The sequence below is a fragment of the Symphalangus syndactylus genome, chromosome 11 (assembly GCF_028878055.3).
Source record: "Symphalangus syndactylus isolate Jambi chromosome 11, NHGRI_mSymSyn1-v2.1_pri, whole genome shotgun sequence".
Lineage (NCBI taxonomy): Eukaryota > Metazoa > Chordata > Mammalia > Primates > Hylobatidae > Symphalangus > Symphalangus syndactylus.
The window spans coordinates 67683115-67697744 of record NC_072433.2 but is presented as its reverse complement, the minus strand read 5'-3'; the positions used below and the strand labels follow the sequence as shown (position 1 = coordinate 67697744).

At 44.6% G+C, this 14630-nt stretch overlaps 1 protein-coding gene across 3 annotated transcripts in view; it reads left to right on the top strand.

Moving 5' to 3' along the window:
- Positions 1 to 14630, top strand: part of SERINC5 (serine incorporator 5) — a 189306-nt gene that overhangs the window by 140746 nt on the left and 33930 nt on the right. For all 3 annotated transcript variants that reach the window (XM_055298359.2, XM_063612191.1, XM_055298358.2), the window contains exons 8-11: positions 249 to 375; positions 8040 to 8106; positions 11672 to 11711; positions 12721 to 12865. In XM_055298359.2, coding sequence (XP_055154334.1) covers positions 249 to 375; positions 8040 to 8106; positions 11672 to 11711; positions 12721 to 12865 — 379 coding nt within the window. The remainder of the gene's footprint in view (positions 1 to 248; positions 376 to 8039; positions 8107 to 11671; positions 11712 to 12720; positions 12866 to 14630) is intronic.

The following is a 14630-nucleotide window of genomic DNA, read 5'->3' as shown; positions in this document are numbered from 1 at the left end:
CCATGGCACTGAGCTGGAATCTGAGGGTCTTGTTCCAAGGATGTGATGATGTGGGAGAATGGTTCTTTGAAATAGCAGAAATCCAGTCTGCATGGAAACAGCCTGTAGAGTAGAAGTTTCCAGTGATAAGTGTTCACTGTTCTAAGGAGGTACACCACAGCTACCTGAATTTTCCCAAAATGAGTGCTTCTGTGCGTTACAACTGGGCTTTCTATTTGACTGTGATGATTTTGTTTTTTCTTTACAAGTTCTAGATGAACATGGGAAAAATGTTACAATCTGTGTGCCTGACTTTGGTCAAGACCTGTACAGAGATGAAAACTTGGTGACTATACTGGGGACCAGCCTCTTAATCGGATGTATCTTGTATTCATGGTAAGTCTTGGGAGTTACTCAAAGCCACTTTTGCAGACTTTAAAATTACAGGAAAAGAATTGAAATAATTTTCAGTAGCTGTGAGGCTGCAAAAACAAATACCATCTGAGGAGGGGGTTAAACAACCACAAGTAAAAAGGTGAAGAGCATGAACTCTAAATATTTCAACTTCGTTTACCTTACTTATTTTTATTTAGGGTAAATAAAGCAAATATATGGTATGTTGCAGCACCATTGCCTAACACCCTTTAAAAGATGGTTGAATAGTAGTTTGCTATACCTTTCTTTACTGGAGGGCAGGGGAGCACAAAGTGAAGAAGAGATAGAATGTGCCAGCATGTCCTGGCAGCTTTCTAATCCAAAGGAAATAGCTTTGTTCTGCTGTTGATGGAAAGAGTACAGAGTGCTGCATGCGTGGTCATTCTGTGCAGACAAGAAATGTTCCTTCTCTTTTCTGCTAAAACCCACAATGCTGTTGTTCACTAGGCAAAGCAGCTCCTCCAAAAGTAGATGTGATATATGAGTGGGTTGTGTTTCAGATGCATGTGGCGGGGGTTATTCCACCTTTAAAAAGTTTAAAAGGTTGCTAGAGGGAGAAAAGTCAAGGATAGAAATGGCTAGTTAATCTGGATGTATATTTCGCTGATAACTGAGCTTCCCTTTAACAGTAACCTTTTCACATTTAGCCTTTACTACTGTGTTTACATTTTGTTAATGTTCAGTATAAAAATTCAATTCCATTGAGTTCAGCCATAGGCACATTGTAATCTTCCTTTTTGCTGAAACTAAATACTCCTGGGGGTGATCGCTTGTATAAATACAATGTCTTTCTGAGCATGTTGGCATTTTCTCTTACCTCCTTTAACAGCTTCTACTATTAGAAAGGGACCAACAGGGACACAGACCTTTTAGAGTCTATTTGCTCAGGGTCGTGCATCAAGCAATAAAATGTTTGTTGTTTTACAGGTGGGTGTTAAGATGATGGTTACATACATTCATTCTTGGCCTGTGTGACATAGTGACAGAGTCTCCTTGTTGTTGCAGAATGGACTGTGGTGACTTCTTTCTGGCCTTTCAATTTTATTGATTCCTAAGTTGTTCACTGAGTACCTACAATATAGGAAGCAGGCTGCATGGTGCAGTGGCTCACACCTATAATCCCAGCGCTTTGGGAGGCTGAGGCAGGAGGATCACTTGAACCCAGGTGTCTAACACTGCAGTGAGCTAGGGGTATCTCCACTCCAGCCTAAGCAACAGAGTGAGACCCTGTCTTTTAAAAAACCAACTATGAAGATATTTGACAGAATAAAATCATATGTTTTTGTGGGTTACTGGGTACCAAATGAAAAAAAATATTTGCCTTTGGCCAGGCGTGGTGGCTCATGCCTGTAATCCCAGTACTTTGGGAGGCCAAGGTGGGTAGATCACCTGAGGTCAGGAGTTTGAGACCAGTCTGGCCAACCTGGTGAAACCCCATATCTACTGAAAATACAAAAATTAGCCGGGTGTGGTGGTATGCGCCTGTAATCCCAGCTACTCGAGAGGCTGAGGCTGGAGAATTGCTTGAACCCAGTAGGTGGAGGTTGCAGTGAGCTGAGATCATGCCATTGCATTCCAACCTGGGCAACAAGAGAGAAATTCTATCTCAAAAAAAAAAAAAAAAAAAAATTCCCTTTAAATAAAGTGGAGTTTGGATTTGCCATAAACCCTTCAATGGAAAAGGTGGCAAAAATTCTTCTTAGCCTGCTGCATAGGGTTACCATACATAGGGCATTTCACAACATGGAATTTTCACCCTATCATATTTTCTCACTATTTCTAGCAGGTGTGAAGAATTCTTCTGAGTTGGCCCTTGAGTGAGAGATGATAAATAAAATGTTGTCTCTTACAGGACTGAGGCACCTGGAGATTGGTAAGGGCTGGTCTGATATTCCCAAAAGATGTCAATTTTCAAAGTTGATAGCTACTAAAAAAAAAAAAATCTGTAAATACCAGCAACAAACATTGTTATTGAATGCGTAAACCACAAAACTGCAGTGTCTGGTGGGATGAGAACATATAAAACTGCAGCCCCTACAAAGTGGAGATGAGGATGACCAGTCTGCTCTGTGGGGTACTTCTGTAATCTGTAGGCGAGAGCACACTCTGTGGGCTGGGCCCCCTAGGATTTAGTTCCCCCGGGGTCCATGTGATTGATGTTTGCTGTAATTACTCACTGCAGCTCTTTGAGGGGTCAGCTTTAAGAACACTAAATTCAGGATCAGTAGGGCCTGGGCATAAAAGGAATGCTGTAGGGGTGGGAATTAGCCCAACTAGGGTTTTTTCAGATCTGGACTTCTGAAGAGTTTGTTTTCCTTCCTGACTCAGAGGAATGAAAGGTTGGAGGATGTTACAAAAAGGCCACATCGTCCGGGTGGGAACTGTCATTTGAACATAATTGCAGGAATGTCTAGGATTCTTGATAGAAATTGTAGGAAGCCAGAGACTATAGATAGTATGTAGGTTAAAGGGAGAAGAAGGCCAAGATTGCTTGGGGTTCACTCTTTTATAAAGTTGTAGAAGACTGGAAAGCTCCCCAGCTCCTCTCTTTCCTTTCCCCCTCCAGAGCCCCCGAGCCCCACCCCCAAATACTTGTTTCCTTTGGGGTATCTCTGTCCTGACTCTTGCAGCTGGGGTACTCTCCAGGAGTATGTTTTAGTGTTTGTAGCCTCAGCTCAGAAGAAGGGCTCAACCCAAACCTACTCCCTGCCTTGCGCCACCTTCTCTCCAGAGTCTCCTTCCATTGCATCGAGGAATCGTTGCTGTGAAAGAACATCATAGCTTGGACCCCATGTAAGCCCTCACCTTGGTCCACTTGCAGGAGTTCTCTGATGGCTCTTTTTATTTATTTAGATAAAAAAAATGTTTTAAGGCAAGTTCTCACTATGTTACCCAGGATGCGTAAACTGTGCTGAAGGGATCCTCCTGCCTCAGCCTCCCAAGTAGCTGGGACTACAGGCATAACCGTGGCACCTGGCATTCTAATGGCTCTTTCTTTCCTTTTTTTTTTTTTTTTTTTTTTGAGACAGTTTTGCTTTGTCACCCAGGCTAGAGTGCAATGGCAGGATCTTGGCTCACTGCAACCTCCGCCTCCAGGGTTCAAGCGATTCGCCTGCCTCAGCCTCCTGAGTAGCTGGGATTATAGGCGCCCACCACCATGCCCAGCTAATTTTTGTATTTTCAGTAGAGACGGGGTCACCATGTTGGTCAGGCTGGTCTCAAACTCCAACCTCAGGTGATCCGCCTGCCTTGGCCTCCCAAAGTGCCAGGATTACAGGCATGAGCCGCCATGTCCGGCCCTGATGGCTCTTTCTATAGGCCCATCCCTCCACACCCCTTTAGTCTGGAACTTTGCTGTGACAAATCCTGGCCTCCACGAACTATTTCTTAATTCCTCCCTTGGTCTCTGGATTTTGATTGAAATTGTTATTCTGTTGTCTTCAACTTCAAACTGTCAACCTGGACAGGATCCTGGAGTTGATCAGGTCAGGCTCCTCACTGTACATGTAAGGAAGCATGGAACCTATACCTGTAGCTCTCTACTCCCAACTTTGGGCAACCTTTCCTTGAGGCTCCTTTGCGGGAGTATTTAGGGACACTGGTGGATAGTCTCTTCCCGGCTCTTTTTCCTCAGATGGCTTGGTGTAATGTCCCCTGAGGGAGAAAGATAAACTAGATGACTTGCGTACTTACATTATTACAAGGCATTTGCACTATAAAGTTTCCTGGCCATTCCACTTTTATCTGTGTTTAAGAGAAAAAATAATTCTTAATATTGAACCATCTTTGAAAATATCCTTTTAAATATAAAACTGGAAAAAGTAAGAATCTTTATTCAATGTCAAACAACTTCCTAGTTTGAAGTGTGTTGGTTCGCAGGTTGGTGTGATAGCATTGCCGAGGGGATTGTTTTACATTAAAAAAAGCTGGGAAGTCAAGGAAGAATATTTATTTTTTTGGTACATTCTGGGCCTTTAAGGGGGGTGGAGAAAGGAGGGGGGAGATTGGTATCTTCATTTTGGGAATTCTGCTCTGGCCTGCCTGCCAGCTAGAAATCTTCAAGTTAGAAATCTTCCACCCCGTGGCTGGGCGCGGTGGCTCACGCCTGTAATCCCAGCACTTTAGGAGGGTGAGGCGGGCGGATCGCCTGAGGTCAGGAATTCAAGACCAGCCTGACCAAAATGGAGAAACCCCATCTGTACTAAAAATACAAAATTAGCCGGGCATGGTGGTGCATGCCTGTAACCCCAGCTACTTGGGAGGCCGAGACAGGAGAATCGTTTGAACCCGGAAGACGGAGGTTGCGGTGAGCCGAGATCAAGCCATTGCACTCCAGCCTGGGCAACAAGAGTGAAACTCCGTCTCCAAAAAAGAAAAAAAGAAAAAGAAATCTTCCAGCCCATGCCCCGGGTTCACAGAGAGGTCAGGTCTCCTTTGGGTTCTATAGCACAGGGGAGCATGACTGATCTTCCTCATTGCACAAAGGCTGGGAATAGTCATGGGATCTGTCCAGGGCCTGCCCTGTACGTTTGTCAGGGAGGCAGAATGTGTGATCTCCAGGAAAGTTTGGACATGTTATTTAGAGATTTTCTGTGGTCTAGTGGACTTTGGCCAGCTTCAAAAGCATCTGCAGTGCCAGTGTTGAGGGGCACCTGCATTGTGCATTCTTCTGCCAGTGTGAAAGGGTTCTGGGCACTGTAGTGGTTCTGCAGGGAAACGGCGTGGCTTTTTTTTTTTTTTTGGTTGTCACCATGACTGCAGAGCACTGCTGGCATTTTGGCCGGGTTGGGGTGGGGTGGCAGCAGGCAGAGACAGTAAACACACTGTGGCGTGTTAGGCATTCTCCGTACAATAAAGCATTGTCTTAACCCAATGCTGTAAGTCTCCCTCTATCCCCACGGGAAATACTGGGTTAAAGTCACACCTATCTTAGCACAGGAAGAGGTGAGGTTTATAGGTAACCCAGGAATTGTTTTATAGCAATTTATGCTGTGCTCACCAAACAGTGGTCTTTGTAATAGCCTGAATGCAGATAATAAGAATTTCCTAGGCTTTAAGAGCTTATAAAAAAAAAAAACCTTTTCTTGATAATTCCAAGAAGACTGTTGTATGGAGAAAGGCTACAACTGAATAAAGATCTTTTTTTTTTCCTGCAACATCTGCCTCCTGGGTTCAAGCAATTCTCCTGCCTCAGCCTCCCGAGTAGCTGGGATTACAGGCGCCCCCAACCATGCCCGGCTAATTTTTATATTTTTAGTAGAGACTGGGTTTCACCATGTTGGCTAGGCTGGTCTCAAATTCCTGACCTCAGGTGATCCGCCCGCTTCAGCCTCCCAAAGTGTTGGGATTACAGATGTGAGCCACCACGCCCGGCAACTAAATAAAGATCTTAATGTAGGGTAACATCTACCTGTAGAAGTCACATGGCATTAATGATGCTCTGAACGTAGTTCTTTTTAAAAGTAAAAACAAAACCTTCCCCATGTTAGGCCTCTTTGATGGTGAAGTGGCAAAGGAGCCCAAATCAAGAGCTTTGTTTTCCGGAAATTATGTTAATCCAAAGAATTTGTAGAGTAGAATATTTACTCTGAGGCTTTTGTTTTTCTTTTTGAGACAGAGTCTGACTTTCTCGCCCAGGCTAGAGTACAGTAGCGTGATCTCAGCTCACTGCAACCTCTGCCTCCTGAGTGTCAAGCGATTTTCCTGCCTCAGCCTTCTGAGCAGCTGGGATTACAGCTGCCGGCCACTACACCTGGCTAATTTTGGTATTTTTACTAGAGACAGGGTTCTGCCATGTTGGCCAGGCTGGTCTGGAACTCCTGACCTCAAGGGATCCACCTGCCTCAGCATCCCAAAGTGCTGGGATTACAGGCGTGAACCACTGCACCTGGCCTATTCTGAGCCTCGTAAATAATGAATGTTACCTTTCAAATGAAAATTTCAGATACTGATCTCTTCTTAAAATTAAAAACTTATATTTTCCCCTGTGAAAACTGTACACTGTACTAAATCAAAACTTGTATGCACAGGATATGTGCCAGTCTTTTTTTTTTTTTTCTTTTTTTTTTTTTGAGACAGAGTCCCTCTGTCACTCAGGCTGAAGTGCACTGGTGTGATCATGCTCACTACAACCTCCCAGGCTCAATTTATTCTCCTGCTTCAGCCTCCCCAGTAGCTGGGACTGCAGGCATGTGCCACCACACCTGGCTAATTTTTGTATTTTTTGTAGAGACAGGGTTTTGCCATGTTGTCCAAGCTGGCTCGAACTCCTGGGCTCAAGTGATCTACCTGCCACAGCCTCCCAAAGTGCTGAGATTACAGGTGTGAGCCACCACACCCAGCCAGGCCACCGTTAAATGTTGGATTAGGTGTTGTGTTCCTTGGGTGCGCAGTCATTGGGAGATGTTTCTGTCTTCCTCTGACCGGGCACACAGTCAGGAGGTGGAGTGGCGTGGGCCTGGATTAGCATCCATCAGTTCAAAGCAGAAACGAAAGTGATGCTGTTGTACTTGAGTGGACCACAAAGGAAACTGAAGTTGGATCTCAGTGGGCTTCTGTATGAGGAAAGCTTTTTATTGTTTATCTCTGTCTCATTGATCTCTTCTCTCCTTGGGAAAGAGGATGAGACTGCGCAGTGTTGCCTCATGGGGTTCGCTGGATTGAGATGAGTGTTTGTCCCCGCCTTTCCATGAGCAGACCAGCGTCTTGAGCACCAACACGCCCCGCCCATGTCGGGCCAGCGCAGAAGCTACATGCCGGCAGGATTGTTGCCTGTGTCACTGAGTCCCCAGTGCTTAGAATCGGGCCTGACACATAGTGGGCCTTCAGTAAATATTTGTTAAATCAATCTGTAAAGTTAGCTGGAACCCTAAGTGTTGTATATATTTGCTTAAAATGTTCTGTGTTTTTGTTTTGTTGAGACGAGGTCTTGCTGTGTTGCTCAGGCTCTTCTCAAACTCCTGGCCTCAAGTGATCCTCCCACCCCTTCCTCTCAGAGTATTACACGCATGAGCCACCACTTCTAGCCTGTTTTTTTTTTTTTTTTTTCAGGAAAAATAAATTATTTTGCCCCATGCAAGGCAATTTGTCTAACATTTTACCTTTCTAGGTCTTGGGGAAGTGGCAGAATTTTTTATTACCTCGACTGCTACTCTTCCAAACAGCTAGCCTTGTTCTGCTATAGGCTATCACAGTAAATAACTGTGACTTTTGCTTTCATGCCCTTGCTTTCTGTTGCCATCTCTGGGCTCGCTGCTTTTGATTTCCTCTAAGCAAGACTAGTCAAAGGGAGGGAAAGATAAAGTGAAATTAGAAAACTATTGTAGCATTTGAGGGAGGAGAGGCAAAAAGCAATACTGAAAACCAAGATATCTTACTTCTCTACCTACAAACTTCTTTGCATAAAATGATCTAATGCAATCCGTGTAAAATGATATCAACTATAGAATCAGCCAGCCAATTTTGGAATAAGGAGAGGTATTAAAATAGGTTGCTTTGATTTAAGTCACCTGAACGGTAGGTTACATTGAGGCTCTTCTCGGAGCACTGGCCAGCCGGTTTTCCCCTTCATTCCATGTGTTGTAATGTGTTAATACACCCAGCTGACTTTTCTGTCTGTTTCTTAGTTTGACATCAACAACAAGATCGAGTTCTGACGCTCTGCAGGGGCGATACGCAGCTCCTGAATTGGAAGTAAGTTCATTTCCTTTTCCTGTCCTGGTTCATCTCAGAAGATCCATTTCTCAGGAGGGCCTTTTGTGTTTGTGTCTTTATCAGTCTGCATTCCATGATCCTGTTTTTCTGCTGAGGAAAGATTTTTGTATAGAAAAATAAATGCTGGCTGGGTGTGGTGGCTCACGCCTGTAATCCCAGCACTTTGGGAGGCCGAGGCGGGTGGATCACCTGAGGTCAGGAGTTCAAGACCAGCTTGGCCAACATGGTGAAACCCCATCTCTACTAAAAATACAAAAATTAGCCAGGCGTGGTTGCTCACACCTGTAGTCCCAGCTACTTGGGAGGCTGAGACACGAGAATCACTTGAACCCTGGTGGCAGAGGTTGCAGTGAGCCAAGATCATACCACTGCACTCCAGCCTGGGCAATAGAGTGAAACTTTGACTCAAAAAAATAAAAGAAAAAAGAAAAATAAATGCTTTCCTGCTTTCTTTTGTATGCTATGGGATTAAAATGAATCAGTCCATTCTTGATTTTCTGTAAGAAAGGTGGCCTCTTGGGTGGCATCCTGCCACTCACCCCCAACCAGAGGCTCGGGTAACCTTGTCAGGCTGTACCCTGCCCTCTTCCCTTGCCATAATGGAGTCTTGCTGGGTTTTATTTTAACTTCTGATCCATCCACCTGTTTCATACTTGTCTGTGCCCTCCATACACAGCATGGCTGTGAGATTATGTAATAGCTGTTTCGAAGGAAGGAGAGAGGAAAGGGAAGGAGCCATATCTGCTCTGCCTGACGCTGTTGAACGTTGTAGATATATTAACTCATTTGTCAGTTCCATCAGGTGGGCGTTTTGTCAGGTAGAGTGTTACGAACAATATATACATTGGTTGCCTGCACATCCAAAGCCTCAAGGTGTTAAGCAGATGCCTATCAGTCAACAAAATGTCTGTTATTTTCTTAATTGTGCAAAAGTCTTTCTGGGGCTCTCATCTACCAATATCAGAAAGGTCTAATCAGATGGAGGCAGCCAGGAAAAGACTCAGCTGTGACCCAAGAATGAAGAGAATCAGGGGTTCCAAAGATGGCCAAGACTTACAGCACTTGCTATGTCCTGGGCACTGTTCTAAGTTCTTCCTATGTGATTTCAATTAATCCTCATAAAAACCCAGTGACGTGCTATTACCTCCATTTTACAGAGGGGAAAACCAGAAGAGTTAAGTCATTTAAGCCTCACAGGTTTTGATGTGCCAGAACGTAAACCGTGTACTCTGGCCCCAGGGTCTGTGTTCTTGACCACTGCTGCCCAGGAGCTGAGCTTCTGTGCCCTGGTCCTTGCTGCTGACTGCGGGCAGCTGGTATCCGGCCACTGCCTGCGTTCTAATAGCTTTCCGTGGATGGAAAAGCCCTGGTGTCTGTCCAGATACGGGCACTTTACTCTGCAGCTGGGTGTCGGGATGGTCTCTCTTGCACCTGACCTGGATATAGTGCGCCATTATGAAGGGCTGTCAGTCTGCCAGCATCATTCACCAACTCTTTCTGTTGCCTAAAGGAGAAAATTGTGCTGAGTTTGAATAGGTTACTGCCTATTATAGAGAAGAGAATGGTCTGTAGAAGGGGTGTTTATTCTCACCATTGACTAGGTGACCGCCTGCTGAGGTTGTATGGTTATGGTTTCAATGTCCCTATTGTGTACAGAGTTCAAGCTCAAAGAACAGCAAGTCTCCAAGTTAGATTTAAGAGAGGATGTTTTTCTTCTCAGTCCCAGGGAAAATGTCCGAGTGTTTCCTTCTGAACTGGAGAGCACGTGGGATGGAAGTTGGTTTGCTCTCCTGCATCACATTTCACAGGATACAACTCTGAAAGTGAGAGTTCATAGTTTCTTATGGTAACTTGAACTTCAAAAGAACTAAGACCTCAGCATACCGTGTCTTGGGCCCACTGAATGAATTAGTGGTTTTTAGACCATGGCACTTAATCCAAGCTCCTGTTAAGGCCAATACCTCTGTTAAAGGTTTCCTTGCCAAGCAGGGAAACTAGGGCTTGGCCTTGATATAGAAATGAGATGAAGGCTCAAGCTCTCATATTCTCATCCTTGGCTCTCTGTTCTTTGTAGTTGAAATATCTTCAGCCACAAAGTGCTAAGGGCCCTGCACTTCCCAGGCTGTCTCAGTAGTCTGTTTACCAGAGTCCTTCTGAAATCACGTACTTTTTTTCTTTTTTTTTTTTTTGGAGACAGAGCCTCACTCTATCACCTAGGCTGAAGTGCAGTGGTGGGATCACAGCTTACTGCAGCCTCAAACTCATGGGCTTAAGCAGTCTTCCTGCCTCAGCCTCCCAAATAGCTGGGACTACACATAACCTGATTTTTAAAAATTAAGTTTATTGTTTTGAGTAGGTAAGAAATAATGGCCGGGCACAGTGGCTTACGGCTGTAATCTCAGCACTTTGGGAGGCTGAGGTGGGTGGATCACCTGAGGCCTGGAGTTCGAGACCAGCCTGAGCAACATGGGAAAACCCCATCTCTACTAAAAATACAAAATTAGCCAGGCATGGTGGCACATGCCTGTAATCCCAGCTACTTGGGAGGCTGAGGCAGGATAATTGCTTGAACCCGGGAGGCAGAGGTTGCAGTGAGCCGAGATCGTGCCATTGCACTCCAGCCTGGGCAATAAGAGCAAAACTCCATCTCAAAAAAAAAAAGAAAAAAAAAAGAAATAATAAAAAATTTGCAAGGTACCAGAGATGCTTCAAAGGCAAGCATTCCCTCCATCCCTGCCCACAGCCCGTGCAACAGCTTGATTTTTATAGGAAACACGGGTAGGCTGCTTCCAGATTCCTTCACTTTACTATTTCAGATCCTACCAGCTTCGCCAAGCTCCTAGATACCACGTGTTACCTATTGTGAATCATGGATCTTGGTGTCCCCATCCTGCATTTGTCTGTTCCAGCTCTGTCACTAAACTAATTTGGTAACTTTGGCCAGTTAACCTGCCTGACCTCAGATTCCTCAGCTGTACACAGGATAATAATAAGCCCAATGCAAAGGTCAAAGAGGATTTAATGAAATAACATTGAAAGCAAAGCACGAGAAGGGAGCACCAGGAGAGTGCAGAGGCTGAGGTAGTTTGTTGCGTGGGATAGTTATTAAAAGTCAGCACATGTGGAGGGAGAAGGGGAAGGAGGCAAAATTGGGCAGAGGGTGAAGTTGAAGGACAGTGCAGCTGGACAAAGCCTCCCTAACCCCAGGGACCATAGTTGCATGGCCTTTACCCTTGATCAGCCATTCCATGGCAGTTACCCAGGAAGGGTAAAGAAGCTCCTGTCTTGAGGCTCTGCTGCCAGTATTCATGGTAGCAGGAGCGAGCACCAAGTCCACGGATGAGGATCTCTGTGGCACATCTCCCTCCATGGGGTTTCCTGTCACCAACACGCAGCACACCTGGGAAAGAACAGTCCACATCTTTTGAAGGGATACGTGCAATTCAGGGCCTGGGAGGTGGTTCAAATAATGGTTACTGCTGCCTTACTGAGGTGGACTAGAAATAGAACACAAGCCGCCTGACTGTTGCTTTTGCTTTCACAGATAGCTCGCTGTTGTTTTTGCTTCAGTCCTGGTGGAGAGGGTAAGCAGAGCACTTTTATTCTTTGCATCTGTGTGGCACTGCAGTCCTATAGCTCTAATCTATAGTCATTTGGGATTCAGACACAAGTAACTTGAATAATAAGGAGAAACTTTTATTCTAAAGCTGACTTACTACTTAACACATTTTTCACATTTTTCCTGAAGGATAGCTGAGTTTTATTTGTGCTGGTATACTGGTAGGGAGAATCAGTCCAAATTTTGGTTTATATGTAAGTTAAATTATACAGTGAGATTTAGAGAATCAGAGAGCACATTTTTTAAGAAGGAATGATTTGGAAAATACCAAGAGGTCCTGACACCTTATTTTGGGGCCATTTCATTCCTTCACCTTACTTTCCTTCTTGGATTGGAGGATTCCAAGGGCTTGAGAACTAACTTTTGTTTTACTCTCACTTTCTGCTAAGCTTATAGTAAGTTTACGTCTTTAAGGGTTCTTAAGGGTTCTCTTTCTGTTAAAATAGATGTGGCAGGCCAGGCACAGTGGCTCATGCCTGTAATCCCAGCACTTTGGGAGGCCGAGGCGGGTGGATCACCTGAGGTCGGGAGTTTAAGACCAGCCTGGCCAACGTGGCAAAACCCTGTCTCTACTAAAAAAACAATACAAAATCAGCTGGGCATGGTGGCGCATGCCTGTAATCCCAACTACTCGGGAGGCTGAGGCAGGAGAATCGCTTGAACCTAGGAGGCGGAGGTTGCAGTGACCCAAGATCATGCCACTGCACTCCAGGCTGGACAAAAAGTGAAACTTCATCTCAAAAAATAAATAAATAAAAATAAATGTGGCATTAGGTAACTCTTCCTGTTACGGAAGTTGCTAGGCTGGAGTGGGGGTTTTGTGTTTAGGGCACAGATTGAAGTTGCCAGAGGGTACAGATGGCTTTCTGGCATCTTTTCTACTGACAGCCCTGTAGAATTAGCGAGCGTGACTTTGCTGAATGGTAAACACACACATTCACTCATTGAGCCTGGGCTCCCTCTGTGCTTCACAGACACTGAAGAGCAGCAGCCGGGAAAGGAGGGACCACGGGTCATTTATGATGAAAAGAAAGGCACCGTCTACATCTACTCCTACTTCCACTTCGTGTTCTTCCTAGCTTCCCTGTATGTGATGATGACCGTCACCAACTGGTTCAAGTGAGTGGCCCATTTGCTTAGGTATTTTTGAAGCAAAGTCTTAAAGTTAAGAGTTAAGTACTGTTCGTGTTTGTTTGTTTGAGAAGGAGTCTCACTCTGTTGCCCAGGCTGGAGTGCAGTGGCACAATCCTGGCTCACTGCAACCTCTGCCTCCCGGGTTCAAGCGATTCTCGTGCCTCAGTCTCCCGAGTAGCTGGGATTACATGCACCCACCACCATGCCTAGCTAATTTTTATATTTTTAGTTGAGACGGGATTTCGCCATGTTGGCCAGGTTGGTCTTGAACTCCTGACCTCAAGTGATCCACCTGCCTTGGCCTCTCAAAGTGCTGGGATTACAAGCGAGTTCTGAGTTTTAACAGTGGACGGGTATGTTTTAACCCTGGAAACTGGTGATGCTTATGGCAACTTTAAGAAAATGGAAGGTTAGCTCTATGTGGACAGTCTGGAAAACGTGGTAATGGAGGAAAAATAGGAATTCCTAAGCATTCATCTGCCTTTCAGAAAGAGAAAATATCTCTTTTTTTCTACTTCAAATTTTGTGTATCTTTTTCCCCATTTTTCTTCATTTTCATTACAAAAATTGGAAACATCTTTTTTTAAAATACAAACTAAATGTGGAATTATGAAAAGTAACAGTGTGCTACCCCCCGCCTCTACTTCCCCCACACAGATAACCACTGCTAGGATGTGTATCCTTCTCCTTTTCTCTGCATTTATAAACTTATGTAATTTTTTCTTTTTTTTTTTTTTTTAGTTGGAGTCTTGCTCTGTCACCCAGGCCGGAGTGCAGTGGCGCAATCTCGGCTCACTGCAACCTCCGCCCCTGGGTTCAAGTGATTCTCCTGCCTCAGCCTTTTGAGTAGCTGGGATTACAGGTGCTGCCACCACACTGGCTAATTTTTTTTTTATTCTATTTTTAGTAGAGACGGAGTTTCACCATATTGGCTAGGCTGTTCTCAAACTCCTGACTTTGTGATCCACCTGCCTCAGCCTCCCAAAGTGCTGAGATTATAGGCATGAGCCACCGTGTCCAGCTAATTTTTTTTTTTTAACATAAATGTCATGTTTTCTCCTGGAGGCTTTTTTTTTTTTTAACTTGGCAGTACATGATTGACCTGGCATTCCCTGGCACTGCACAGAGGTTCATACTTTTTCTACAGGTCCACAGCTTTGGTTGTATCATAATTTTTTTGACCGCTAAGTTAAGCTTAGACATGTAGGCTCATTGTGCTTCCTTATATCATTCATTCAACAGATGTGCAAGTGGCTCCTATGTGCCACACGGTTCTATGAGGCAGGGTTTATAGTCCAGCGGGAGGAACAGACTATGACGCAAGTCAAATATGGTGTGTTAGATGGTGATGAGTACTGGGGAGAAAAATAAAATTAGGAGAGGGAATTGGGTAGGGGTGGTGGGAGTGGTGGTTTCAAGCACAGTGATTGGAGAGATTCTTTCTTAAGGAGGAGAAGAGAAGGGAGCTTTAATGCTTCCCAGTGATGCTTTGGGAACTCCTGGAATTTTTGGCTTGGGAAGCTTAAGAAAAAATGGAGAAGGCTATAATTAAAAAGGCAGATAATAACAAATGTCGAGGAAGTGGAGAAATTGGAACCCTCTTACATTGCTGGTTTGAATGTGAAATCTGCTTTGGAAAAGAGTTTGGCATCTCCTTAAACAATTAAACATTGAGTTACAATGTAATCCAGCTCTTGCACTACTCCTGAGCGTATACCTAAGCAAAAAGAAAACTAGGTCCACAAAACTT